General features: G+C 45.5%; 4 protein-coding genes across 9 annotated transcripts in view; 3 read left to right on the forward strand and 1 right to left on the reverse strand.

Annotated features, from left to right (window-relative positions):
* The window catches only part of LOC137379412 (EF-hand calcium-binding domain-containing protein 6-like), a 120,074-nt gene that overhangs the window by 82,829 nt on the left and 10,789 nt on the right, over window positions 1-26,456 (reverse strand). For 2 of the 6 annotated variants that reach the window (XM_068050187.1, XM_068050185.1), the window contains exons 1-2: window positions 1,077-1,129; window positions 758-855 (exon numbers count right to left, since the gene is read on the reverse strand). In XM_068050187.1, the coding sequence (XP_067906288.1) occupies window positions 758-855; window positions 1,077-1,112 (134 nt within the window). In that variant the 5' untranslated portion in view covers window positions 1,113-1,129. The other 4 variants (XM_068050188.1, XM_068050186.1, XM_068050190.1 and 1 more) reach the window with 4 other exon arrangements.
* Window positions 9,236-15,319, forward strand: LOC137379330 (mucin-22-like). The gene is made up of 12 exons (XM_068050040.1): window positions 9,236-9,385; window positions 9,470-9,655; window positions 10,400-10,585; window positions 10,670-10,855; window positions 11,240-11,594; window positions 11,805-11,875; window positions 11,960-12,145; window positions 12,350-12,535; window positions 13,280-13,634; window positions 13,845-14,264; window positions 14,415-15,224; window positions 15,285-15,319. The coding sequence occupies exons 1-12, from the start codon at window positions 9,236-9,238 to the stop codon at window positions 15,317-15,319; spliced, it is 3,126 nt and encodes a 1,041-aa protein (XP_067906141.1).
* On the forward strand, window positions 16,764-18,668 carry LOC137379331 (putative per-hexamer repeat protein 5). The gene is made up of 4 exons (XM_068050041.1): window positions 16,764-17,036; window positions 17,241-17,516; window positions 17,841-18,075; window positions 18,166-18,668. Exons 1-4 carry the CDS (start codon window positions 16,764-16,766, stop codon window positions 18,666-18,668), a joined length of 1,287 nt encoding a protein of 428 aa, XP_067906142.1.
* LOC137379332 (mucin-22-like) lies at window positions 18,684-26,371 on the forward strand. Its single transcript, XM_068050042.1, has 5 exons — window positions 18,684-18,975; window positions 19,066-19,425; window positions 19,696-21,039; window positions 21,190-21,309; window positions 26,361-26,371. The coding sequence occupies exons 1-5, from the start codon at window positions 18,684-18,686 to the stop codon at window positions 26,369-26,371; spliced, it is 2,127 nt and encodes a 708-aa protein (XP_067906143.1).

A 26,456-nucleotide genomic window follows, 5' to 3' on the forward strand; every position in this document is an offset into this window, starting at 1 on the left:
TGATCACCCAGCCCAAAAGGAATTGTAACTATAGCACTCATAACCCATAGCATAGTGTGCCCAGACCGTTGCAGTCACAACCAACACCTTCTCCACATGCAGCATCGCCAACTGTAAGCAACTCCTCCAAACTCAGACCGAGCCAGTGGAAAGAAATCAGTAACTAACCTGCAAGCTGGTGGGGCGAATCCCCCGTGCTGCTGAACTCATGTCCAGCTGTGCGTCTTTAAGAGAGGGCGTTAACTAGAGTCCAAAATAGCAGCATTGGCATCAAATCAATGATACACACTGATGTACAATCCACCTACTCTGCATAATCTGGCACGCTCCTAACATCCACATTAATGCCCTCATGATGATGGCATTTGACATTGGCCACACTGGAAGTGCGCACACATGGCATGGATGGCATTTTGGTAGCAGAAGAGCACCGATAACACCTAAACTACAGGCGCCACGAGCCCAATTTAGCAGCCCTTTCTTTACTCAAGGAAACAACATGCATCAGCATTAATTAATAACAAACTCCCGTCATGGTCTATCTTTCCTGTAATTTATTGTCTATAATTTAAGGTAATCAGTAACAGGTACATTCTGTATAATCCAACTGTTTTTTGTAGCTTTCAAGAGACATTCAGCCAACAGACTCCACACTCAAAATAAACCCCACTGTATTAAAGACAACGGGAAGACATATCATCCATCTAGACTCTTGGCTTTCTCCCAAAGAAAGGTCTTTGTAGAATTTATGACTTACTTTGAAACTGTGCCTGCTCCCTTAGGATCACTCGCTTGAAACATCCGCTGAACTGTATGAAAACTGGAGTTCAACTTTTCCCTGATCAGAGCCGTGACCTAGAGTTAAAGGAACCACAGCATACTGCGTTATATTGCGACATTAATACATGATTAAAAATTACAGATTAAATCAAGTCATCTGTGACATTCTCAGCATGTAATTTACACAAATGCACTTATATTTCACAGAATTATTACAGCACTGAAGGAGGCCATTCGGCCCAACGTGTCTGTACCAGCTCTCCGAATGAGCAATTCCCCTTGTGCCATTCCCGCACCTTCTCCCCGTATTCCTCCACATTCTCCCTTTTCATATATCAGTCTAATTCCCTTTTGAATGCCTTGATTGAACCTGCCTTCACCACGCTCTCAGGCAGCGCATTCCAGACTTTTAACCATTCACTGCATGAAAAAGTTTCTCCTCATGTCACTTTTGCTTCTCTTTCCAATTACTTTAAATCTATCAATTTATATTCACACATCTGCACACATAGGTATTACAGAAACCTGCACTTATATAGGAAACACTCAGCAGGTTTGGCAGCATCTGTGAGGAAAGAAACAGAGTTTATGTCTCAGGTCGATTACCCTTTGTCAGAACTGGAAAAAGTTAGGGATGAAACAGGTTCTAAGCAAGTACAGGGGCAGGGAAAGTAGGCAGGGGGAAAAGAACAAAAGGGAAGTTCTGTGGGTGAAAGACAGGACAGAAGAGATTAAATGATAAAAGGGATGATGGTGCAATGCAAAAGGGACAAGTAAAGAAACAAAAGATGGGTCTAGAGGAGGTGTAAATGGCAACAGCAGAATCATTAATTGTTGAATTCATTGCCGAGTACCCAATCGAAGGATGAGGTGCTGTTCATTGTACTTCTGTTGAACTTCATTGGGACAGTGTGGGAGGCTGTTTTTACTTCAGATTTCGAGCCAATACAGTATTTTGCTGTTTTTGCATTGATATAGTGTCTTCAATATAATAAAACATCCCAAGGTGCTTATAGTAGATACAAATCATGTGAAGGTGATTTGCCCTCAATACACAATGGCTGGTATAAGGGGGTAGTGTTCTTACAGTAATCGACTGCACAACAAGAATGCTCCTCCTATTCTGATGAAAGGTCATCGACCTGAAGCATTAAATCTCTTTCTCTCTCCACAGATGCTGCCAGACTTGTTGAGTATTTCCAGCACTTTCTGTCTTTATTTCAGATTTCCAGCATCCGCAGTATTTTGCTCTTGTATTAATGTTTCTGCTGTGTGGTGTCCGTTTGCCCAGCTTTTATTCTGCAGACAATGCTTAGTGTAAATTGTAAGCCCATACACCATTTAGAGGGGATTCGAAGGGCTTCCGTACACAATAGGTACTTGAACATTAAACAGGTCTTACTTACTCATGTTTCTTCTTACTTTAAGCGCACCTTAATGAGATGCAAATAAGTGAGTAAGTTTCTGCCTAAAATATGCAGGGCACTTAAGATGCTATAAGCAGCAAGTTTGAAATTAATGTCAATACAAATGGATAATGGTTATTGTCTTTTGCCAATATAAATGGCTGTCGGTTTTAAACGTGGATTTTTAAGTAGTGGTGACTTAGTACATTAGAATATACTAATCTCTCCTGCCCATCCATCATATCACAGAGCTTCCCTTTTGTTCTTTTCCCCTCACAAACACCACCCCCCCCCCCACCCTTTCCCTGCCTCTGTACTTGCTTAAAGCCTGTTACATCTCTAACATTTTCCAAGTTTGACAAAAGGACCTGAAACATTAACTCTCTCCTCAGATGCTGCCCGACTTGCTGTGTATTTAAGCATTTTCAGTCTATATTTCAGATTTTCAGCACCTGCAGTATTTTGCTTTTAGATTTAGATATACTGCATATACCTTTTTGTACATGCACACACACACACACACACACACACACATAGATATGCATACTTGGGTTGCATTCAAAATAAGCATCTTGGGATATTTTACTATTTTGAAGGTGCTATACAAATGCAGTTGCTGTTGCAGACTTATACACACAAGTTAGGGAAAGTGCAAAGATTAATCGATGTGCTTCAATTTCTTTTCTTTTAAATGCTCCTTTAACAAGTGGCCCGTAGAGATGGCCCTGGTGGATACAGGGAGCACAGCAGGACATGGAGATTATTGTTTAGTGATTCTCAAAATGTGGACATCATTCGCCAGGCCAGAAATTATTACACATTCCTTGGTGGCAAACTGCCTTAGTGGCTTGCACGGCCATTTCATAGCGCAGTTAAGAGTTAATCACATTGCTGTGAGTCTGGCGTCACATGTAGGCCAGACCGAGTAAGGATGGCAGATTTCCTTCCCTAAAGAACATTAGTGAACCAGTTGGGTTTTACAATGATCCAGTAGTTTCATGGTCACCATTACTGATATTAGCTTTTTATTCCAGATTTATTTATTGCTGTGGTGGGATTTAAACTAATCTCCAGATTATTAGTCCAGGCCTCTGGATTACTAGCCCAGTAACATAACCATTATGCCACCGTACCCAATAATTGCAGCGTCCATGCATTCTGATACATGGTTAACCAGTTTATGTTGAGAAGATAACCAACTGATGAAGGATCCATTCAGTTGCTGTAGTTTAGTGATCTCGAAAGGGCCTCCATGGATAACTCTGCATTTAACTTTCTCAGGTATAAAACTGGTCCCGGGGCAGGAGCACAAAACAGCTAATAGTAAATTAGCAGCACATCTTACATACCCCCCAATTTACTTTTCATTTGACTTCAGTAGCTGAATTAAACCAAAATTATATATGGTAGCTAATATTTGCCTGCTCAGAATACAGAGCACCTTGCATTTAAGGGGACGTTAGATAAACACATGAGGGAGAAAAGATTAGAGGATATGTTGATGGAGTGAGATAAAGCACCGTGGGAGGAGGCTCGTGTGGAGCATGGACCTGTTGAGCTAAATGGCCTGTTCCTGTGCTGAAAATTTCAATGTAATTTTACACCCACTGGTATGTAAACACAAAGTGACATGGCTGCAGGCCAAATTGAGATGATCACTGTGCACAGACTGACTGCTGGGGAGGCAAATTGTAGTCACAACTCCATTTGAAGCTCTGAATGGCACTTTCCCAGGATTGCAAAATTGGTTCAGAATCAGTAAACTGTGATCCCTGGATCCAAAATCAATCTTCTGTTCAGATGAGATTCAGAACCGATGCATCAATTGTTGACATCTGACATCTAGATAGGAAGAAACGTTTTCCCTTAGCGGAGGGGTCAATAACCAGGGGGCATAGATTTAAGGTAAGGGGCAGGAGGTTTAGAGGGGATTTGAGGAAAAAAAATTTCACCCAGAGGGCGATTAGAATCTAGAACGCACTGCCTGAAGGGGTGGTAGAGGCAGGAACCCTCACAACATTTAAGTAATATTTAGATACGCACTTGAAACGCCATAGCATACGAAGCGACAGGCCAAGTACTGGAACATGGGATTAGAATAGTTAGGTGCTTGATGGTCGGCACAGACACAATGGGCCGAAGAGCCTTTTTCTGTGCTGTATAACTCTATGACTCTATGACTGTAAGGTCACCCTGTAAAGTCTCTGAATGACACCATTCCTTAATGTCACACTGTAACATCACTCGGTTACATAAATAAAATAAATAATGTAAAAACAGAAGCAGACATTTGAGCACAGAAGGAGGCCATTCAGCCCTTCTCGTCCCTTGAATTTAAGTCCCTTTACACAACAACTACTTATATTTATGCCTTTAGCATAATTAATGTCCCAAGGCATTTGCTGGAGCATTATAAAGCAAGGTCGGTATTTGCAGTCACCTACGCACCCACCGGAACTCTACCAAACATCCCAGATGATGGACACAGTCATTTTCGCCTTGAACAATATAAAGCAATATTGGACACTGAGCCACATTAGACAATATTAGAGCAGAGGGCCAAAAGCTTGGTCAAAGAAGTAGATTTTAAGGAGCGTCTTAAAGTAAGAAAAAGAGATAGAGAGACACAGAGGTTTAGGGAGGGAATTCCAGAGCTTAGGACCTAGGCAGTTGAAGGCAGGTCTGCTAATGGTTGGGCAATTATTTTGGGGGGGGGATTTTACACAGTCTCATTTTCCTGCCTTCTTTCCAGATCCTATTGTTCATTCTCCTTCCTACAGTCATCATTGTGTATCACCTGGATTCAGGATCGATTGCCACTTGTGGCAAAGCAATCCGCATTCAGTTAAACTTGCATGAAAATGCTTCTCCTAATCTCTCTTTATGTATCTCATGCATACCTTGAGTCCATGGTTTCTTTGATTTCCTCGCCAATGGAATGAATCAATCTAAGTTTATCTTGTTTATTCCTTTCATCATTTTTAATGCCTCGATCAAACCACAGCCCCAACACTGTTCTCCCCCATCTGCTTAGTTTCAGAGAATGGGCCTAACATCCCCAGCCTCATCTCATTAATCAGACCCGCCATCCCAGGTATCATCTTGTAACTTTGTATTATGCCATATTATTAATTAAAGAATCTAAAGTGGTTCCTTGTTTTAATTTCAGCTCTAAGCCAGTTGAAGGAATCACTTTAACAAAAGAGTATGGCAGTGTAGTGGTAATGTCTCTCGACTGGTAGTAAAAGGCCTAGAGTAATAATTCTAGTTATAACATGAGTTCCTATCTCACTACAGCAGTTTCAGAGTGTGAATTCAGTTTAAAAGACCTGGAAATTAAAAAGCTGGCATCACTAAAAGTGACCATGAAGCTGCCAGTTTGTCACTAAAAACCCAACTGGTTCACTAAAGTCTTTTAGGGAAGGGAACCTGATGTCCCGACCCAGTCTGGGCCTATATGTGATTCCAGTCCCTCACTAATATGGTTGACTCTCTGCAGAGGTTGAACAAAACCACTATGCTGTATCAAACACAGGGAGCTGGATTTTATAAGCTCAGCTTCAAAAACGGTGGTCCGCCTGCACAGGCCGCATGTCGAGGAGCCGCCGCAATATTCTGCGCAGCAGCTCATTTAAATGGCCGGGGCGAATCGCCCCCACCCTCCCAATGACGTGGAGGGGATGAGCGGTCAGTCCCCGGCCACGGCGTCAAGCGCCAATGCCATTTTTAAAGGGCATCGAGCCCTACATTGCAATTTAAATTTTTAAAGGAATACTCATTTTTAAAAAATACATAAAGTGATCCTGACCCTCTCTCACCACCCCCCCCAATAAACAAAGGAGTAATTAACTGCCCTCTCACCACACCCCCCCCACAAAAACACTTACCTGGTGCTGCCGACCTTCCCCCCCCCCCCCCCCACCCCACTCCACAAAGTTCATCAACTTTAAACTTTACCCCTTCCCAACATCCCCTAGACCAATGAAATTAATCTGACCCCGCTCCCCACCCCCGCACTGAAAAACTTACTCCTCCCTCCTCTCTACCAGTGTTCTGCCTCGGATACACGGATGGGTATCCGAAGGCGGGGGAGTGCCGGCCACCGGCACCAATATGGCACCAGAATAGGCAGCAGGAGCGGGTAAGTATTTAATTCATTTATTTAAATAAATTGACCTACGCAAATTTGGCTCCCATCATCGAGCGGCGGGTGGAGCTGCCACAAGGACTCGTCGCCACCGGCAATATCGGGCCGGGCTTTCCCGGCGCCTGCCGGAGGCATTTTCAGATCCCCCCACGCCACAACCTCTGCATTGGCAGTGGGGGGGCTGTAAAATCCAGCCCAGGGTAACCAGGGGTGGGCAATAAACACTTGTCTTGCCAGTGATGCCCGCATCCAGAGAATGAATACCTTCAGTTAGCAATGATACATTTTCCCTCTTTTAATGTCTCAAAACCAAGACACTGACAGCTTATTTTTTTATATTCGTTGATGGGATGTGGGTGTCACTGGCAAGGCCAGCATTTATTACCATCCCTAATCAGTCTGCAATTATCCACTAGACACTCGCTGATTAACAATGATACTTGGCACATTAGGCTGGCATCCAAAGCAGCATCTCCACAAGAGAAAGGGCAAGGATCAGAACAAAAGTTCAGAATAAAAATATTGTGGTCGTGCCAACCTTATTTGTGTTGTATGTCTGTCGGGGTGAACAGACGAGGGAGAAACGGCCTATTGCAGTGTGAGCTCGCAATCTTTCATCGTTGCCCCTTGACAATCCTACAGGGAAGAAAAATACACAAACTGAGCATTTATCAACATTAAACATTTAGCAACATGGACACTTGGATGATAATGATCTGATTGGGCACAGGCAACATGGATTTATGAATGGGAAATCATGTTTGAGGAACTTGTTGGAGTTTTTTCAGGATATTACTAACAGAATCGATAAAGGGGAGTCGGTGGATGTGGTATACTTGGATTTTCCAAAGGCCTTTGATAAAGTCCCTCACAGGAGTTTGGTTAGCAAAATTAAAGCACATGGGATAGGAGGTAATATACTGGCATGGATTAAGGATTGGTTAACAGGCAGAAAACAGCGAGTAGGAATAAATGGGTCATTCTCGCGTTGGCAGGCTGTGACTAGTGGGGTACCGCAGGGATCAGTGCTTGGGCTCCAGCTGTTCACAATATATATAGGGGCGGCACAGTGGCGCAGTGGTTAGCACCGCAGCCTCACAGCTCCAGCGACCCGGGTTCAATTCTGGGTACTGCCTGTGTGGAGTTTGCAAGATCTCCCTGTGACCGCGTGGGTTTTCTCCGGGTGCTCCGGTTTCCTCCCACAGCCAAAAGACTTGCAGGTTGATAGGTAAATTGTCCATTATAAATTGTCCCTAGTGTAGGTAGGTGGTAGGGGAATATAGAGACAGGTGAGGATGTGGTTGGAATATGGGATTAGTGTAGGATTAGTTTAAATGGGTGGTTAATGGTCGGCACAGACTCGGTGGGCCGCAGGGCCTGTTTCAGTGCTGTATCTCTAAATCTAAAAAAAAATAAATCTAAAAAAAAAATATCAATGATTTGGATGTGGGGAACAAATGTAGCATTTCCAAGTTCACGGATGACACAAAACTAGGTGGGAATGTCTGTTGTGAGGAAACTGCAAAGTGGCTTTAAGGGGATTTGGATAGACTTAGTGAGTGGGCAAGAATGTGGCAGATGGAATATGTGGGAAAATGTGAGGTTATCCACTTTGGTAGGAGTAACAGATGTGCAGAGTATTTCTTAAATGGTAAGAGATTAGAAAGTGTAGATGTACAAAGGGACCTGGGTGTCCTCGTCAATAAGTCACTGAAAGCTAACATGCAGGTGCAGCAAGCAATTAAGAAGGCTAATGGTATGTTAGCCTTTATCACAAGAGGATTTGAGTACAGGAGTAGTGAAGTCTTACTTCAATTGTATAGAACCTTGGTTAGACTGCACCTGGAGTACTGTGTGCAGTTTTGGGCCCCTTACCTTAGGAAGGATATTATTGCCATAGAGGGAGTGCAACGAAGGCTCACCAGACTTGTTCCTGGGATGGCGGGACTGTCCTATGAAGAGAGATTTTGGAAACTGGGCCTGTATTCTCTAGAGTTTCAAAGAATAAGAGGTGATCTCATTGTAACCTACAAAATACTTAAACGGATAGACAGGCTAGATGCCTGGAAGGTGTTTCCCCTGGTTGGGGAGTCCAGAATCAGGGTACACAATTTCAAAATAAGGAGGAAGCCAAGGGGAAAAAGGCATTGAAGTGGATGATCAGCCGTGATCGTATTGAATGGCGGAGCAGGCTTGATGGGCTGAATGGCCTACTCCTGCTCCTGTGTTCCTAAACAAAATGGAAAATAACTCGAAACCACCCCCGTCCCCCACCACACCACCACCCCGGAAACACTTGGCAGGTCAGGCAACATTTATTGAGAGGAAATAGAAATTGTTAAAGGTGCTAATTGTTTCTTTAAAGTTCTGCAACTTTAACCTGTGATTCTCTCTTCACAAAGCATTTGCAGTGTTTTCTGTTTCTGCTACAGATTTCCAGCATTCACAGTATTTTACTTTTCATTCAAGAGAAAAGCAATGAGTTTTTTGTTATTTTCAGTGAATATTTCCAAGGCTCCATTGCTTATTGCTCCTGTAATTTCTCCTTCAAAGGCAATATTCAAAATGGACATTAAATGCAAGAGGTAATGCTTACGAAACGAAGGTTAGTAAAAGCTGTGAGTTTGATTCATTAATTTGCACAGGCGGTGTTCTATCTGTTAGCAATGATGCACTTCATATTTTACATTCGTGCAATCTGCTCCAACAAAAATCTAAGCAAGTTTTTATTTTGTAACCTGTGAAAATCAATCACTTCAGAATTATACCTTTCCAAATCTGGGGTAAAGTGAAACATTGCAAATTGAGTTCAATGAACGCGAGATGAGTGCTGTCGAACAAAAACCACCGGCTAGCCACTGGTGACACTATGGTGACTGTTTTATCCACTGGTGAGACGATGATGACTGTTTTCTCCACTGGTGAGGCGATGGTGACTGTTTTGTCCACTGGTGAGACTATGATGACTGTTTTATCCACTGGTGAGCCTATGGTGACTGTTTTATCCACTGGTGAGACTATGGTGACTGTTTTATCCACTGGTGAGGCTATGGTGACTGTTTTATCCACTGGTGAGACTATGATGACTGTTTTATCCACTGGTGAGGCTATGGTGACTGTTTTCTCCACTGGTGAGACTATGATGACTGTTTTATCCACTGGTGAGGCTATGGTGACTGTTTTCTCCACTGGTGACACTATGGTGACTGTTTTATCCACTGGTGAGGCTATGGTGACTGTTTTCTCCACTGGTGACACGATGGTGACTGTTTTATCCACTGGTGAGGCTATGGTGACTGTTTCATCCACTGGTGAGACTATGGTGACTGTTTCATCCACTGGTGAGGCTATGGTGACTGTTTCATCCACTGGTGAGACTATGGTGACTGTTTCATCCACTGGTTTGACTATGGTGACTGTTTCATCCACTGGTGAGGCTATGGTGACTGTTTCATCCACTGGTGAGACTATGGTGACTGTTACATCCACTGGTGAGGCTATGGTGACTGTTTCATCCACTGGTGAGGCTATGGTGACTGTTTCATCCACTGGTGAGACTTTGGTGACTGTTTCATCCACTGGTGAGGCTATGGTGACTGTTTCATCCACTGGTGAGGCTATGGTGACTGTTTCATCCACTGGTGAGACTATGGTGACTGTTTCATCCACTGGTGAGGCTATGGTGACTGTTTCATCCACTGGTGAGGCTAAGGTGACTGTTTCATCCACTGGTGAGACTATGGTGACTGTTTCATCCACTGGTGAGGCTAAGGTGACTGTTTCATCCAGTGGTGAGACTATGGTGACTGTGTCATCCACTGGTGAGACTATGGTGACTGTTTTATCCACTGGTGAGGCTATGGTGACTGTTTCATCCACTGGTGAGACTATGGTGACTGTTTTATCCACTGGTGAGACTATGGTGACTGTTTTATCCACTGGTGAGACTATGGTGACTGTTTCATCCACTGGTGAGACTATGGTGACTGTTTTATCCACTGGTGAGGCTATGGTGACTGTTTCATCCACTGGTGAGGCTATGGTGACTGTTACATCCACTGGTGAGACTATGGTGACGGTGTCATCCACTGGTGAGGCTATGGTGACTGTTTTATCCACTGGTGAGGCTATGGTGACTGGCATATCCACTGGTGAAGCTATGGTGACTGGCTTATTCACTGGTGTGGCTATGGTCACTGTTTCATCCACTGGTGAGACTATGGTGACTGTTTCATCCACTGGTGAGGCTATGGTGACTGTTTCATCCACTGGTGAGGCTATGGTGACTGTTTCATCCACTGGTGAGGCTATGGTGACTGTTACATCCACTGGTGAGACTATGGTGACGGTGTCATCCACTGGTGAGGCTATGGTGACTGTTTTATCCACTGGTGAGGCTATGGTGACTGGCATATCCACTGGTGAAGCTATGGTGACTGGCTTATTCACTGGTGTGGCTATGGTCACTGTTTCATCCACTGGTGAGACTATGGTGACTGTTTCATCCACTGGTGAGGCTATGGTGACTGTTTCATCCACTGGTGAGGCTAAGGTGACTGTTTCATCCAATGGTGAGACTATGGTGACTGTTTCATCCACTGGTGAGGCTAAGGTGACTGTTTCATCCAGTGGTGAGACTATGGTGACTGTTTCATCCACTGGTGAGACTATGGTGACTGTTTTATCCACTGGTGAGGCTATGGTGACTGTTTCATCCACTGGTGAGACTATGGTGACTGCTTTATCCACTGGTGAGACTATGGTGACTGTTTTATCCACTGGTGAGACTATGGTGACTGTTTCATCCACTGGTGAGACTATGGTGACTGTTTTATCCACTGGTGAGGCTATGGTGACTGTTTCATCCACTGGTGAGGCTATGGTGACTGTTACATCCACTGGTGAGACTATGGTGACGGTGTCATCCACTGGTGAGGCTATGGTGACTGTTTTATCCACTGGTGAGGCTATGGTGACTGGCATATCCACTGGTGAAGCTATGGTGACTGGCTTATTCACTGGTGTGGCTATGGTCACTGTTTCATCCACTGGTGAGACTATGGTGACTGTTTCATCCACAGGTGAGGCTATGGTGACTGGCATATCCACTGGTGAGGCTATGGTGACTGGCTTATTCACTGGTGTGGCTATGGTCACTGTTTCATCCACTGGTGAGGCTATGGTGACTGGCTTATTCACTGGTGAGACTATGGTGACTGCTTTATCCACTGGTGAGACTATGGTGATTGTTTTATCCACTGGTGAGGCTATGGTGACTGTTTTATCCACTGGTGAGGCTATGGTGACTGTTTCATCCACAGGTGAGGCTATGGTGACTGTTACATCCACTGGTGAGACTATGGTGACTGTTTCATCCACTGGTGAGACTATGGTGACTGTTACATCCACTGGTGAGGCTATGGTGACTGTTTCATCCACTGGTGAGACTATGGTAACTGTTTTATCCACAGGTGAGGCTATGGTGACTGTTTCATCCACTGGTCAGGCTATGGTGACTGTTACATCCACTGGTGAGGCTATGGTGACTGTTTCATCCACTGGTCAGGCTATGGTGACTGTTACATCCACTGGTGAGGCTATGGTGACTGTTTCATCCACTGGTGAGACTATGGTGACTGTTTCATCCACTGGCGAGGCTATGGTGACTGTTACATCCACTGGTGAGACTATGGTGACGGTTTCATCCATTGGTGAGGCTATGGTGACTGTTTCATCCACTGGTCAGGCTATGGTGACGGTGTCATCCACTGGTGAGGCTATGGTGACTGTTTTATCCACTGGTGAGGCTATGGTGACTGGCATATCCACTGGTGAGGCTATGGTGACTGTTTTATCCACTGGTGAGACTATGGTGACTGTTTTATCCACTGGTGAGGCTATGGTGACTGTTTTATCCACTGGTGAGACTATGATGACTGTTTTATCCACTGGTGAGGCTATGGTGACTGTTTTCTCCACTGGTGAGACTATGATGACTGTTTTATCCACTGGTGAGGCTATGGTGACTGTTTTCTCCACTGGTGACACTATGGTGACTGTTTTATCCACTGGTGAGGCTATGGTGACTGTTTTATCCACTGGTGAGGCTATGGTGACTGTTTTCTCCACTGGTGACACGATGGTGACTGTTTTATCCACTGGTGAGGCTATGGTGACTGTTTCATCCACTGGTGAGACTATGGTGACTGTTTCATCCACTGGTGAGGCTATGGTGACTGTTTCATCCACTGCTGAGACTATGGTGACTGTTTCATCCACTGGTTTGACTATGGTGACTGTTTCATCCACTGGTGAGGCTATGGTGACTGTTTCATCCACTGGTGAGACTATGGTGACTGTTACATCCACTGGTGAGGCTATGGTGACTGTTTCATCCACTGGTGAGGCTATGGTGACTGTTTCATCCACTGGTGAGACTTTGGTGACTGTTTCATCCACTGGTGAGGCTATGGTGACTGTTTCATCCACTGGTGAGGCTATGGTGACTGTTTCATCCACTGGTGAGACTATGGTGACTGTTTCATCCACTGGTGAGGCTATGGTGACTGTTTCATCCACTGGTGAGGCTAAGGTGACTGTTTCATCCACTGGTGAGACTATGGTGACTGTTTCAACCACTGGTGAGGCTAAGGTGACTGTTTCATCCAGTGGTGAGACTATGGTGACTGTTTCATCCACTGGTGAGACTATGGTGACTGTTTTATCCACTGGTGAGGCTATGGTGACTGTTTCATCCACTGGTGAGACTATGGTGACTGTTTTATCCACTGGTGAGACTATGGTGACTGTTTTATCCACTGGTGAGACTATGGTGACTGTTTCATCCACTGGTGAGACTATGGTGACTGTTTTATCCACTGGTGAGGCTATGGTGACTGTTTCATCCACTGGTGAGGCTATGGTGACTGTTACATCCACTGGTGAGACTATGGTGACGGTGTCATCCACTGGTGAGGCTATGGTGACTGTTTTATCCACTGGTGAGGCTATGGTGACTGGCATATCCACTGGTGAAGCTATGGTGACTGGCTTATTCACTGGTGTGGCTATGGTCACTGTTTCATCCACTGGTGAGACTATGGTGACTGTTTCATCCACAGGTGAGGCTATGGTGACTGGCATATCCACTGGTGAGGCTATGGTGACTGGCTTATTCACTGGTGTGGCTATGGTCACTGTTTCATCCACTGGTGAGGCTATGGTGACAGGCTTATTCACTGGTGAGACTATGGTGACTGCTTTATCCACTGGTGAGACTATGGTGATTGTTTTATCCACTGGTGAGGCTATGGTGACTGTTTTATCCACTGGTGAGGCTATGGTGACTGTTTCATCCACTGGTGAGGCTATGGTGACTGTTACATCCACTGGTGAGACTATGGTGACTGTTTCATCCACTGGTGAGACTATGGTGACTGTTACATCCACTGGTGAGGCTATGGTGACTGTTTCATCCACTGGTGAGACTATGGTAACTGTTTTATCCACAGGTGAGGCTATGGTGACTGTTTCATCCACTGGTCAGGCTATGGTGACTGTTACATCCACTTGTGAGACTATGGTGACTGTTTCATCCACTGGTGAGGCTATGGTGACTGTTTCATCCACTGGTGAGACTATGGTGACTGTTTCATCCACTGGCGAGTCTATGGTGACTGTTACATCCACTGGTGAGACTATGGTGACGGATTCATCCACTGGTGAGGCTATGGTGACTGTTTCATCCACTGGTCAGGCTATGGTGACGGTGTCATCCACTGGTGAGGCTATGGTGACTGTTTTATCCACTGGTGAGGCTATGGTGACTGGCATATCCACTGGTGAGGCTATGGTGACTGGCTTATTCACTGGTGAGACTATGGTGACTGCTTTATCCACTGGTGAGACTATGGTGATTGTTTTATCCACTGGTGAGGCTATGGTGACTGTTTTATCCACTGGTGAGACTATGCTGACTGTTTTATCCACTGGTGAGGCTATGGTGACTGTTTCATCCACTGGTGAGGCTATGGTGACTGTTACATCCACTGGTGAGACTATGGTGACTGTTTTATCCAAAGGTGAGGCTATGGTGACTGTTTCATCCACTGGTGAAGCTATGGTGACTGTTTCATCCACAGGTGAGGCGATGGTGACTGTTTCATCCACTGGTGAGGCTATGGTGACTGTTACATCCACTGGTGAGTCTATAGTGACTGTTTTATCCACTGGTGAGGCTATGGTGACTGTTTCATCCACTGGTGAAGCTATGGTGACTGTTTCATCCACAGGTGAGGCGATGGTGACTGTTTCATCCACTGGTGAGGCTATGGTGACTGTTTCATCCATTGGTGAGGCTATGGTGACTGTTTCATCCACTGGTGAGTCTATAGTGACTGTTTTATCCACTGGTGAGGCTATGGTGACTGTTTCATCCATTGGTGAGGCTATGGTGACTGTTTCATCCACTGGTGAGGCTATGGTGACTGTTTTATCCACTGGTGAGGCTATGGTGACTGTTTCATCCGCTGGTCAGGCTATGGTGACTGGCATATCCACTGGTGAGGCTATGGTGACTGGCTTATCCACAGGTGAGGCTATGGTGACTGGCGTATTCACTGGTGAGGCTATGGTGACTGTTTCATCCACAGGTGAGGCTATTGTGACTGTTGTATCCACAGGTGAGGCTATGGTGACTGTTGTATCCATTGGTGAGACTATGGTGACTGTTTCATCTACTGGTGAGACTATGGTGACTGTTTCATCCACTGGTGAGACTATGGTGACTGTTTCATTCACAGGTGAGGCTATGGTGACTGGCTTATTCACTGGTGAGACGATGGTGACTGTTTCATCCACTGGTGAGGCTATGGTGACTGTTTCATCCACAGGTGAGGCTATGGTGACTGTTTCATCCACTGGTGAGGCTATGGTGACTGTTTTATCCACAGGTGAGGCTATGGTGACATGTTTCATCCACTGGTGAGACGATGGTGATTGTTTCATCCACTGGTGAGACGATGGTGACTGTTTCATCCACTGGTGAGGCTATGGTGACTGTTTCATCCACAGGTGAGGCTATGGTGACTGGCTTATTCACTGGTGTGGCTATGGTCACTGTTTCATCCACTGGTGAGGCTATGGTGACTGTTTCATCCACTGGCGAGACGATGGTGGCTGTTTCATCCACTGGTGAGGCTATGGTGACTGTGTTAACCACTGGTGAGACTATGGTGACTGTTTCATCCACTGGTGAGACGATGGTGATTGTTTCATCCACTGGTGAGACTATGGTGACTGTTTCATTCACAGGTGAGGCTATGGTGACTGGCTTATTCACTGGTGAGACAATGGTGACTGTTTCATCCACTGGTGAGGCTATGGTGACTGTTTCATCCACAGGTGAGGCTATGGTGACTGTTTCATCCACTGGTGAGGCTATGGTGACTGTTTTATCCACAGGTGAGGCTATGGTGACTGTTTAATCCATTGGTGAGACTATGGTGACTGTTTCATCCACTGGTGAGACTATGGTGACTGTTTCATCCACTGGTGAGGCTATGGTGACTGTGTTAACCACTGGTGAGACTATGGTGACTGTTTCATCCACTGGTGAGACGATGGTGATTGTTTCATCCACTGGTGAGACTATGGTGACTGTTTCATTCACAGGTGAGGCTATGGTGACTGGCTTATTCACTGGTGAGACGATGGTGACTGTTTCATCCACTGGTGAGACTATGGTGACTGTTTCATCCAGTGGTGAGGCTATGGTGACTGTTTCATCCACTGGTGAGACTATGGTGACTGTTTCATCCACTGGTGAGGCTATGGTGACTGTTACATCCACTGGTGAGACTATGGTGACGGTTTCATCCACTGGTGAGGCTATGGTGACTGTTTCATCCACCGGTGAGGCTATGGTGACGGTGTCATCCACTGGTGAGGCTATGGTGACTGTTTTATCCACTGGTGAGGCTATGGTGACTGGCATATCCACTGGTGAGGCTATGGTGACTGGCTTATTCACTGGTGTGGCTATGGTCACTGTTTCATCCACTGGTGAGGCTATGGTGACTGTTTCATCCACTGGCGAGACGATGGTGGCTGTTTCATCCACTGGTGAGGCTATGGTGACTGTGTTAACCACTGGTGAGACTATGGTGACTGTTTCATCCACTGGTGAGACGATGGTGATTGTTTCATCCACTGGTGAGACTATGGTGACTGTTTCATTCACAGGTGAGGCTATGGTGACTGGCTTATTCACTGGTGAGACAATGGTGACTGTTTCATCCACTGGTGAGGCTATGGTGACTGTTTCATCCACAGGTGAGGCTATGGTGACTGTTTCATCCACTGGTGAGGCTATGGTGACTGTTTTATCCACAGGTGAGGCTATGGTGACTGTTTAATCCATTGGTGAGACTATGGTGACTGTTTCATCCACTGGTGAGACTATGGTGACTGTTTCATCCACTGGTGAGGCTATGGTGACTGTGTTAACCACTGGTGAGACTATGGTGACTGTTTCATCCACTGGTGAGACGATGGTGATTGTTTCATCCACTGGTGAGACTATGGTGACTGTTTCATTCACAGGTGAGGCTATGGTGACTGGCTTATTCACTGGTGAGACGATGGTGACTGTTTCATCCACTGGTGAGACTATGGTGACTGTTTCATCCAGTGGTGAGGCTATGGTGACTGTTTCATCCACTGGTGAGACTATGGTGACTGTTTCATCCACTGGTGAGGCTATGGTGACTGTTACATCCACTGGTGAGACTATGGTGACGGTTTCATCCACTGGTGAGGCTATGGTGACTGTTTCATCCACCGGTGAGGCTATGGTGACGGTGTCATCCACTGGTGAGGCTATGGTGACTGTTTTATCCACTGGTGAGGCTATGGTGACTGGCATATCCACTGGTGAGGCTATGGTGACTGGCTTATTCACTGGTGTGGCTATGGTCACTGTTTCATCCACTGGTGAGACTATGGTGACTGTTTCATCCACAGGTGAGGCTATGGTGACTGGCATATCCACTGGTGAGGCTATGGTGACTGGCTTATTCACTGGTGTGGCTATGGTCACTGTTTCGTCCACTGGTGAGGCTATGGTGACTGGCTTATTCACTGGTGAGACTATGGTGACTGCTTTATCCACTGGTGAGACTATGGTGATTGTTTTATCCACTGGTGAGGCTATGGTGACTGTTTTATCCACTGGTGAGGCTATGGTGACTATTTCATCCACTGGTGAGACTATGGTGACTGTTACATCCACTGGTGAGACTATGGTGACTGTTTCATCCACTGGTGAGACTATGGTGACTGTTACATCCACTGGTGAGGCTATGGTGACTGTTTCATCCACTGGTGAGACTATGGTGACTGTTTTATCCACAGGTGAGGCTATGGTGACTGTTACATCCACTGGTGAGACTATGGTGATGGTTTCATCCACTGGTGAGGCTATGGTGACTGTTTCATCCACCGGTGAGGCTATGGTGACGGTGTCATCCACTGGTGAGGCTATGGTGACTGTTTTATCCACTGGTGAGGCTAAGGTGACTGGCATATCCACTGGTGAGGCTATGGTGACTGGCTTATTCACTGGTGAGACTATGGTGACTGCTTTATCCACTGGTGAGACTATGGTGATTGTTTTATCCACTGGTGAGGCTATGGTGACTGTTTTATCCACTGGTGAGACTATGGTGACTGTTGTATCCTCTGGTGAGGCTATGGTGACTGTTTCATCCACTGGTGAGGCTATGGTGACTGTTACATCCACTGGTGAGACTATGGTGACTGTTTTATCCAAAGGTGAGGCTATGGTGACTGTTTCATCCACTGGTGAAGCTATGGTGACTGTTTCATCCACAGGTGAGGCGATGGTGACTGTTTCATCCACTGGTGAGGCTATGGTGACTGTTTCATCCATTGGTGAGGCTATGGTGACTATTTCATCCACTGGTGAGGCTATGGTGACTGTTTCATCCACTGGTGAGGCTATGGTGACTGTTTCATCCACAGGTCAGGCTATGGTGACTGGCATATCCACTGGTGAGGCTATGGTGACTGGCTTATCCACAGGTGAGGCTATGGTGACTGGTGTATTCACTGGTGAGGCTATGGTGACTGTTTCATCCACAGGTGAGGCTATTGTGACTGTTGTATCCACAGGTGAGGCTATGGTGACTGCTTCATCCACTGGTGAGGCTATGGTGACTGTTGTATCCATTGGTGAGACTATGGTGACTGTTTCATCTACTGGTGAGACTATGGTGACTGTTTCATCCACAGGTGAGGCTATGGTGACTGTTTAATCCATTGGTGAGACTATGGTGACTGTTTCATCTGCTGGTGAGACGATGGTGATTGTTTCTTCCACTGGTGAGACTATGGTGACTGTTTCATCCACTGGTGAGGCTATGGTGACTGTGTTAACCACTGGTGAGACTATGGTGACTGTTTCATCCACTGGTGAGACGATGGTGATTGTTTCATCCACTGGTGAGACTATGGTGACTGTTTCATTCACAGGTGAGGCTATGGTGACTGGCTTATTCACTGGTGAGACGATGGTGACTGTTTCATCCACTGGTGAGGCTATGGTGACTGTTTCATCCACAGGTGAGGCTATGGTGACTGTTTCATCCACTGGTGAGGCTATGGTGACTGTTTTATCCACTGGTGAGGCTATGGTGACTGTTTCATCCACAGGTGAGGCTATGGTGACTGGCTTATTCACTGGTGTGGCTATGGTGACTGTTTCATCCACTGGTGAGGCTATGGTGACTGTTTCATCCACTGGTGAGACGATGGTGACTGGCTTATTCACTGGTGTGGCTATGGTGACTGTTTCATCCACTGGTGAGGCCATGGTGACTGGCTTATTCACCGGTGAGACTATGGTGACTGTTTTATCCACTGTTGAGGCTATGGTGACTGTTTTATCCACAGTTGAGGGTATGGTGACTGTTTCATCCACTGGTGAGGCTATGGTGACTGTTTTATCCACAGGTGAAACTATGGTGACTGTTTCATCCACTGGTGAGACTATGGTGACTGTTTCATCCAGTGGTGAGACTATGGTGACTGTTTTATCCACTGGTGAGACTATGGTGACTGTTTCATCCAGTGGTGAGACTATGGTGACTGTTTCATCCAGTGGTGAGACTATGGTGACTGTTTCATCCAGTGGTGAGACTATGGTGACTGTTTCATCCACTGGTGAGACTATGGTGACTGTTTCATCCAGTGGTGAGACTATGGTGACTGTTTTATCCACAGGTGAGACTATGGTGACTGTTTCATCCAGTGGTGAGACTATGGTGACTGTTTTATCCACAGGTGAGGCTATGGTGACTGTTTTATCCACAGGTGAGGCTAGAGTGACTGTTTTAACCACTGGTGAGTCTATAGTGACTGTTTCATCCACTGGTGAGACTATGGTGACTGGCTTATTCACTGGTGAGGCTATAATGACTTTTTCATCCACTGGTGAGGCTATAGTGACTGTTTCATCCACTGGTGAGGCTTTGGTGACTGTTTTATCCACTGGTGAGACTATGGTGACTGGCTTATTCACTGGTGAGGCTATAGTGACTGTTTTCTCCACTGGTGACACTATGGTGACTGTTTTATCCACTGGTGAGGCTATAGTGACTGTTTCATCCACTGGTGAGGCTTTGGTGACTGGCTTATTCACTGGTGAGGCTGTGATGACTGGCTTATTCACTGGTGAGGCTATGGTGACTGCTTCATCCAGTGGTGAGGGTGTGATGACTGTTTCATCCAGTGGTGAGGCTCTGGTGACTGTTTCTACTGGTGAGGCTATGGTGACTGTTTCATCCACTGGTGAGGCTATGGTGACTGTTTTATCCACAGGTGAGGCTATGGTGACTGTTTCATCCACAGGTGAGGCTATGGTGACTGTTTTATCCACAGGTAAGGCTATGGTGACTGTTTTATCCATAGGTGAGGCTATGGTGACTGTTTTATCCACAGGTGAGGCTATGGTGACTGTTTCATCCACAGGTGAGGCTATGGTGACTGTTTTATCCACAGGTGAGGCTATGGTGACTGTTCTATCCATAGGTGAGGCTATGGTGACTGTTTCATCCACTGGTGAGACTATGGTGACTGGCTTATTTACTGGTGAGGCTATAGTGACTGTTTCATCCACTGGTGAGACTGTGGTGACTGTTTTATCCACTGGTGAGGCTATGGTGACTGTTTCATCCAGTGGTGAGGCTATGGTGACTGTTTTATCCAGTGGTGAGGCTCTGGTGACTGTTTCATCCACTGGTGAGGCTATGGTGACTGTTTTATCCAGTGGTGAGGCTATGGTGACTGTTTCATCCACTGGTGAGACTATGGTGACTGTTTTATCCAGTGGTGAGGCTCTGGTGACTGTTTCATCCACTGGTGAGGCTATGGTGACTGTTTTATCCACTGGTGAGGCTATGGTGACTGTTTTAGCCACTGGTGAGGCTGTGGTGACTGTTTCATCCACAGGTGAGGCTGTGGTGACTGTTTCATCCACTGGTGAGGCTATGGTGACTGTTTCCTCAGGTGAGTCTCTGGTGACTGTTTTAAGCACTGGTGAGACTATGGTGACTGTTGTATCCATTGGTGAGACTATGGTGACTGTTTCATCCACTGGTGAGGCTATGGTGACTGTTTTATCCAGTGGTGAGGCTATGGTGACTGTTTCATCCACTGGTGAGGCTATGGTGACTGTTTTATCCAGTGGTGAGGCTATGGTGACTGTTTCATCCAGTGGTGAGGCTATGGTGACTGTTTTAGCCACTGGTGAGGCTGTGGTGACTGTTTCATCCACAGGTGAGGCTGTGGTGACTGTTTCATCCACTGGTGAGGCTATGGTGACTGTTTCAGCCACTGGTGAGGCTGTGGTGACTGTTTCATCCACAGGTGAGACTCTGGTGACTGTTTCATCCACAGGTGAGGCTATGGTGACTGTTTTAGCCATTTGAACTAACTTTAGTGGAAAACATCTCGCACACAATCCAGGGGAATGTTCTTCCCACGCGTATATTTACTGAACAAACATCTCCATACATTCAGTAACCAAGGAAATAAAACACTCAACAATTAAAACACTCACACACTCTGCTGTCCCATCTCACCATTTTACCAACAAGCAACAGGAAGATTAAAGTTCACTTACACACACCCTGCAAATATGTGTGTTGTGGTCACATGTCTAATGACACTATTTATTCCACATTTTTAATTGACTAAACAGAAATACAATTCGCCACATCTGGATTCCCAATTTGTCACATGTGGCTAGTGGCTAACACATTGGACAACACTCTTCTAACCAAGAATTCCCACTATATGATAAGTTCAATGCCAACTGTGACTCAATGGGTAGCACTCGTGTCTCTGGGTCAAAAGCGTGTGGGTTCAAGCTCCTCTCCAGAGACCTGAGCACATCATCTAGGCTGACACACTCTGTGCCAGTACTGAGACTGCTGCACTGCTGGAGATACCATATTTTAGATGAGATGTTGAACGGAGGCCTACTTTGCCCTCCGAGGTAGATGTACATGATCCATGACATGATTTGAAGAAGAACAATGGAGTTCTCCCTGAATCCAATATTTATCCCTCAACCACTTTTGGGCCTCCTTATCTCGAGAGACAATGGATACGCGCCTGGACTTGGTCAGTGGTTTGTGAAGCAGACCAATGGAGTTCTCCCTGAATCCAATATTTATCCCTCAACCAACAACACTGAAACATGCTATAATAAAAGCAAAATACTGCGGATGCTGGAAATCTGAAATAAAAGCAAGAAACGCTGGAAATACTCAGCAGGTCTGACAGCATCTGTGGAGAGAGCAGAGACACTGACCTGAAACATTAACTCTGCTTCTCTTTACACAGATGCTGCCAGACCTGCTGAGTATTTCCAGCGTTTCTTGTTTTTATTACTGCAACATGCTATCTGTTCTTTTATCGCATTGCCTTTTGTGGGAGCTTGCTGTGCACAAATTAGCTGCAGTGTTTCTGACATTGCAACAGGGACTACACTTTAAGACTACTTCATTGGCTGTAAAGCTCTTTGGGATCTCCTGAGATTGTGAAAGGTGCTCAAGAGAAGCAAGTCTTTTTTCACAAGAAGTGTAGTGGAAATTTGGAACTCAGTTCCTCACCAGACTATGGACTAAGTTTTCAAACTGCGATGGATAGATTTTTGTTCGGTAAGGGTATCAAGGGATATGGAACAAAGATGGGTAAATGGAATTAAGGTACAGATCAGCCATGACCTAACTGAATGATGGAGCAGGCTGCCGAGGCTGAATAAAAGAAAGACGTGCATTTATACCTTGCCTTTCACGGCCAAAGTGCTTGACAACCAATGAATACTTTTGAAGTGCAGTCACTGTTGTAATGCAGGAAACGCAGCAGCCAAATTGCAGTACATCTACTTGTAAGAAATAATATTGACAAGTTCAAGCTGAGGAGTTAATGCATTGCATACTAGCTTGAGTGTCTACCCTGAGGCACAGTGCGGCTTTCGAGCAGAGAGATCCACCATTGACATGCTGTTCTCCCTTCGCCAGATACAGGAGAAATGCCGTGAACAACAGATGCCCCTCTACGTTTCATTGATCTCACCAAAGCCTTTGACCTCGTCAGCAGACGTGGTCTCTTCAGACTACTAGCAAAGATCGGATGTCCACCAAAGCTACTAAGTATCATCACCTCGTTCCATGACAATATGAGAGGCACAATTCAGCATAGCAACGCCTTATCAGACCCCTTTCCTATCCTGAGTGGCGTGAAACAGGGCTGTGTTCTCGCACCTACACTGTTTGGGATTTTCTTCTCACTGCTGCTCTCACATGCGTTCAAGTCTTCAGAAGAAGGAATTTTCCTCCACACAAGATCAGATGGCGGGTTGTTCAACCTTGCTCGTCTTAGAACGAAGACCAAAGTACGGAAAGTCTTCATCAGGGAACTCCTCTTTGCTGATGATGCTGCATTAACATCCCACGCTGAAAAGTGTCTGCAGAGACTCATCGACAGGATTGCGGCTGCCTGCAACGAATTTGGCCTAACCATCAGCCTCAAGAAAACGAACATCATGGGACAGGACGTCAGAAATGCTCCACCCATCAATATTGGCGACCACGCTCTGGAAGTGGTTCAAGAATTCACCTACCTAGGCTCAACTATCACCAGTAACCTGTCTCTCGATGCAGAAATCAACAAGCGCATGGGAAAGGCTTCCACTGCTATGTCCAGACTGGCCAAGAGGGTGTAGGAAAATGGCACACTGACACGGAACACAAAAATCTGAGTGTTTCAGGCCTGTGTCCTCAGTGCTCTATGGCAGTGAGGCCTGGACGATGTATGTCAGCCAAGAGCGACATCTCAACTCATTCCATCTTCGCTGCCTCCGAAGTATCCTTGGCATCAGGTGGCAGGACCGTATCTCCAATGCAGAAGTCCTCGAGGCGGCCAACATCCCCAGCATATACACCCTACTGAGCCAGCGATGCTTGAAATGGCTTGGCCATGTGAGCCGCATGGAAGATGGCAGGATCCCCAAGGACGCATTGTACAGCGAGCTCCTCACTGGTATCAGACCCACCGGCCGTCCATGTCTCCGCTTTAAAGACATCTGCAAACATGACATGACGTCCTGTGACATTGACCACAAGTTGTGGAAGTCAGTTGCCAGTGATCGCCAGAGCTGGTGGACAGCCATAAAGGCGGGGCTAAAGAGTGGCAAGTCGAAGAGACCTAGCAGTTGGCAGGAAAAAAGACAGAAGCGCAAGGAGAGAGCCAACTGTGTAACAGCCCCAACAACCAATTTTATCTGCAGCACCTGTGGAAGAGTCTGTCACTCTAGAATTGGCCTTTATAGCCACTCCTGGCGCTGCTCCACAAAGCACTGACCACCTCTAGGTGATTACCCATTGTCTCTCGAGACAAGGAGGCCAAAGAAGAAGAAGACTAGCTAGGCTGCACATTTGTTAGTGACAGTGTAGGTGGAGGATCAGCTGTGGAGCTTATCAGAACGTAATGATGGGAGCGTCAGCAGGAGCACTGATGATATCAACTCCTTTTGTCTCAGACATTTCCACACAGGGTACAGCAGCCTGAAGTCTCTTACAGACCAGAAAATGGCTCCTGATATTGGGTCAGGTGGGGTTTGAATTTATTTCCCTCTGATTCTTTGTTTCCTACATTAAATAGTGACTACACTTTGCACGTGCTTCATTGGCTGCAAAGCCCTCTTGATGAACTGAGATGGTGAAAGGCCCTGTAGAAATGCAAATTCTTCCTTTTCTTTTCTTTTTCAGTTCCACGAGTTTAAGTAACTTGGTTGGAATTTTTTTTTTAGGTCACTCAATCAATGCAACATTTTTTTTGGTGTCTTGTTCCACGTGGTGGTACAGAGTCGTCTATGTAAATAATCATGCACGCGGTATAACTGTGGCAACTATCACAAGCCACTATAGGTTTAATTTACAAATGCTCTTGAATTTAAAAGACTGCAACCAGCTCAATGTTCCTTTGTGCTTGATTCCAAGTAGCTTTCAGTTCCAAAGATTATGCCTTGTGATTCAAATATAGATTCATAGTTCTCCCTAGTTGGGAATTCTGCTCATCACCCATGGAAAAAGGTGAATTGCTTTTTTTTGGTGTGTATGTGTTGCATTTTCTGATCATCCTTTCCTATTGTACACATTAAACAATATCATTGCCTCACATGTAGGTAGCCCTACAATTCTAATAGGGAAGAACAATGCAGGTGAACAAATTATTAATTAATTTTAAAAATCTGGAATTGAAAGCTAGTCTCAGTAATGGTGCCATGAAACTATCATCGATTGTTGTAAAAACCCATCTGGTTCACTAATGTCCTTTAGGGAAGGAAATCTGCCATCCTTACCTGGTCTGGCCTACATGTGACTCCAGACCCACAGCAATGTGGTTGACTCTTAACTGCTCTGTGAAATGGCCTAGCAAGCCACTCAGTTGTCTAGGGAAATTAGGGAGGGGCAACAAATGCTGGCCTTGCCAGTGACACCCACATCCCATGAAAGAATTTTTTAAAAAGTCCTATCAGCTTGTCACCCTTCTTTTTGAAATGCTTTGAAGAAGCGACAAAGAAAATTATAGTAGAAATAAGAAAGACTTGCAAAGACCTAGTGTAGGAAATGTAACGGCCAAATTATGCACAGCAAGATCCCAGAAACAACAGTCGGAAATATGGGGCAGGTAATCTGTTTTATTTTCATGATGTTGGATAAATATTGGCCTGGATACCAGGCAAAACTCCATGCTAGAAGATCTTTCACATTCACCTGAGAGGGCAGGCATTTGAAAGACAGCACTGCCAACAGTGCAGCACACCCTCAGGACTGTACTGATCACATCAGCCTAGATTGTGCTTCTAAACCTCTGGAATGGAGCTTGAACCCACAACCTTCTGATAGAGTAGTGAGAGTGCTATTCACTGAGTCACAGCTGACACTAGCACCAGCTACCCGAACTTGGCTTCCAATGTGTTTCTCTCCTGACACCAATAATTTATCATGAACTGATCTTGCTTGATGCAAATGTCCCCACTCTCGCCTTCCCCAAAACAAAAGGACAATTCAGAGACAGGGCTTATTAATTATTTCTGTGCCTTTCAGAGCTGCATTCAATAATAAGTTGAAAAAAACCCTGTGAATGTTGGAAACCTGAAATAAAAACAGAAAATGCTGATAGCACACAGTAGGTCAGTTAGCACACGGAACGAGAAGAGATTAATGTCTTAAGGTCTGCAACTGATAAATTAACCTGTCTCTTAGCAATGCTCCAGAAAGGGAGTCGCAGCAAGAACACTTCATAAAAAAGAGGAAATAAAATTACAAAATTCCAGAAAACAATTACAGGTCAGGCAGCATCTGCAGAGAGAAAAAGGTGGGGTTAAAATTTCAGATCTGTGACCCTTTGTTAATCCCATTACCTTCTCTCCACAGATGCTGCCTGACCTACTGAGTCTTTCCAGCATTTCACAATTTTATTTCAAATCTCCAGCAACTGCAGTATTTTGCTTTTTATCTTAGCTTTAACAG

Source organism: Heterodontus francisci, chromosome 18, assembly GCF_036365525.1.
Source record: "Heterodontus francisci isolate sHetFra1 chromosome 18, sHetFra1.hap1, whole genome shotgun sequence".
Taxonomy (NCBI): domain Eukaryota; kingdom Metazoa; phylum Chordata; class Chondrichthyes; order Heterodontiformes; family Heterodontidae; genus Heterodontus; species Heterodontus francisci.

Excerpts from the sequence above, each read along its gene's own strand:
- LOC137379330 (XM_068050040.1), top strand. The coding sequence starts at position 9,236 with ATGACTGTTTTCTCCACTGGTGAGGCGATGGTGACTGTTTTGTCCACT. Across the intron at positions 11,595-11,804 it reads GGTGATTGTTTTATCCACTG|GTGAGGCTATGGTGACTGTT; the intron begins GTGAGGCTATGG and ends TTTTATCCACAG. Across the intron at positions 11,876-11,959 it reads CATCCACTGGTGAGGCTATG|ACTATGGTGACTGTTTCATC; the intron begins GTGACTGTTTCA and ends TCCACTGGTGAG.
- LOC137379331 (XM_068050041.1), top strand. The coding sequence starts at position 16,764 with ATGGTGACTGTTTCATCCACTGGTGAGACTATGGTGACTGTTTCATCC. Across the intron at positions 17,037-17,240 it reads CATCCAGTGGTGAGGCTATG|GCTATGGTGACTGGCATATC; the intron begins GTGACTGTTTCA and ends TCCACTGGTGAG. Across the intron at positions 18,076-18,165 it reads GGTGACTGTTGTATCCTCTG|GTGAGGCTATGGTGACTGTT; the intron begins GTGAGGCTATGG and ends TTTTATCCAAAG.
- LOC137379332 (XM_068050042.1), top strand. The coding sequence starts at position 18,684 with ATGGTGACTGTTTCATCTGCTGGTGAGACGATGGTGATTGTTTCTTCC. Across the intron at positions 18,976-19,065 it reads GGTGACTGTTTCATCCACAG|GTGAGGCTATGGTGACTGGC; the intron begins GTGAGGCTATGG and ends TTTCATCCACAG. Across the intron at positions 21,040-21,189 it reads GGTGACTGTTTTATCCAGTG|GTGAGGCTGTGGTGACTGTT; the intron begins GTGAGGCTATGG and ends TTTCATCCACAG.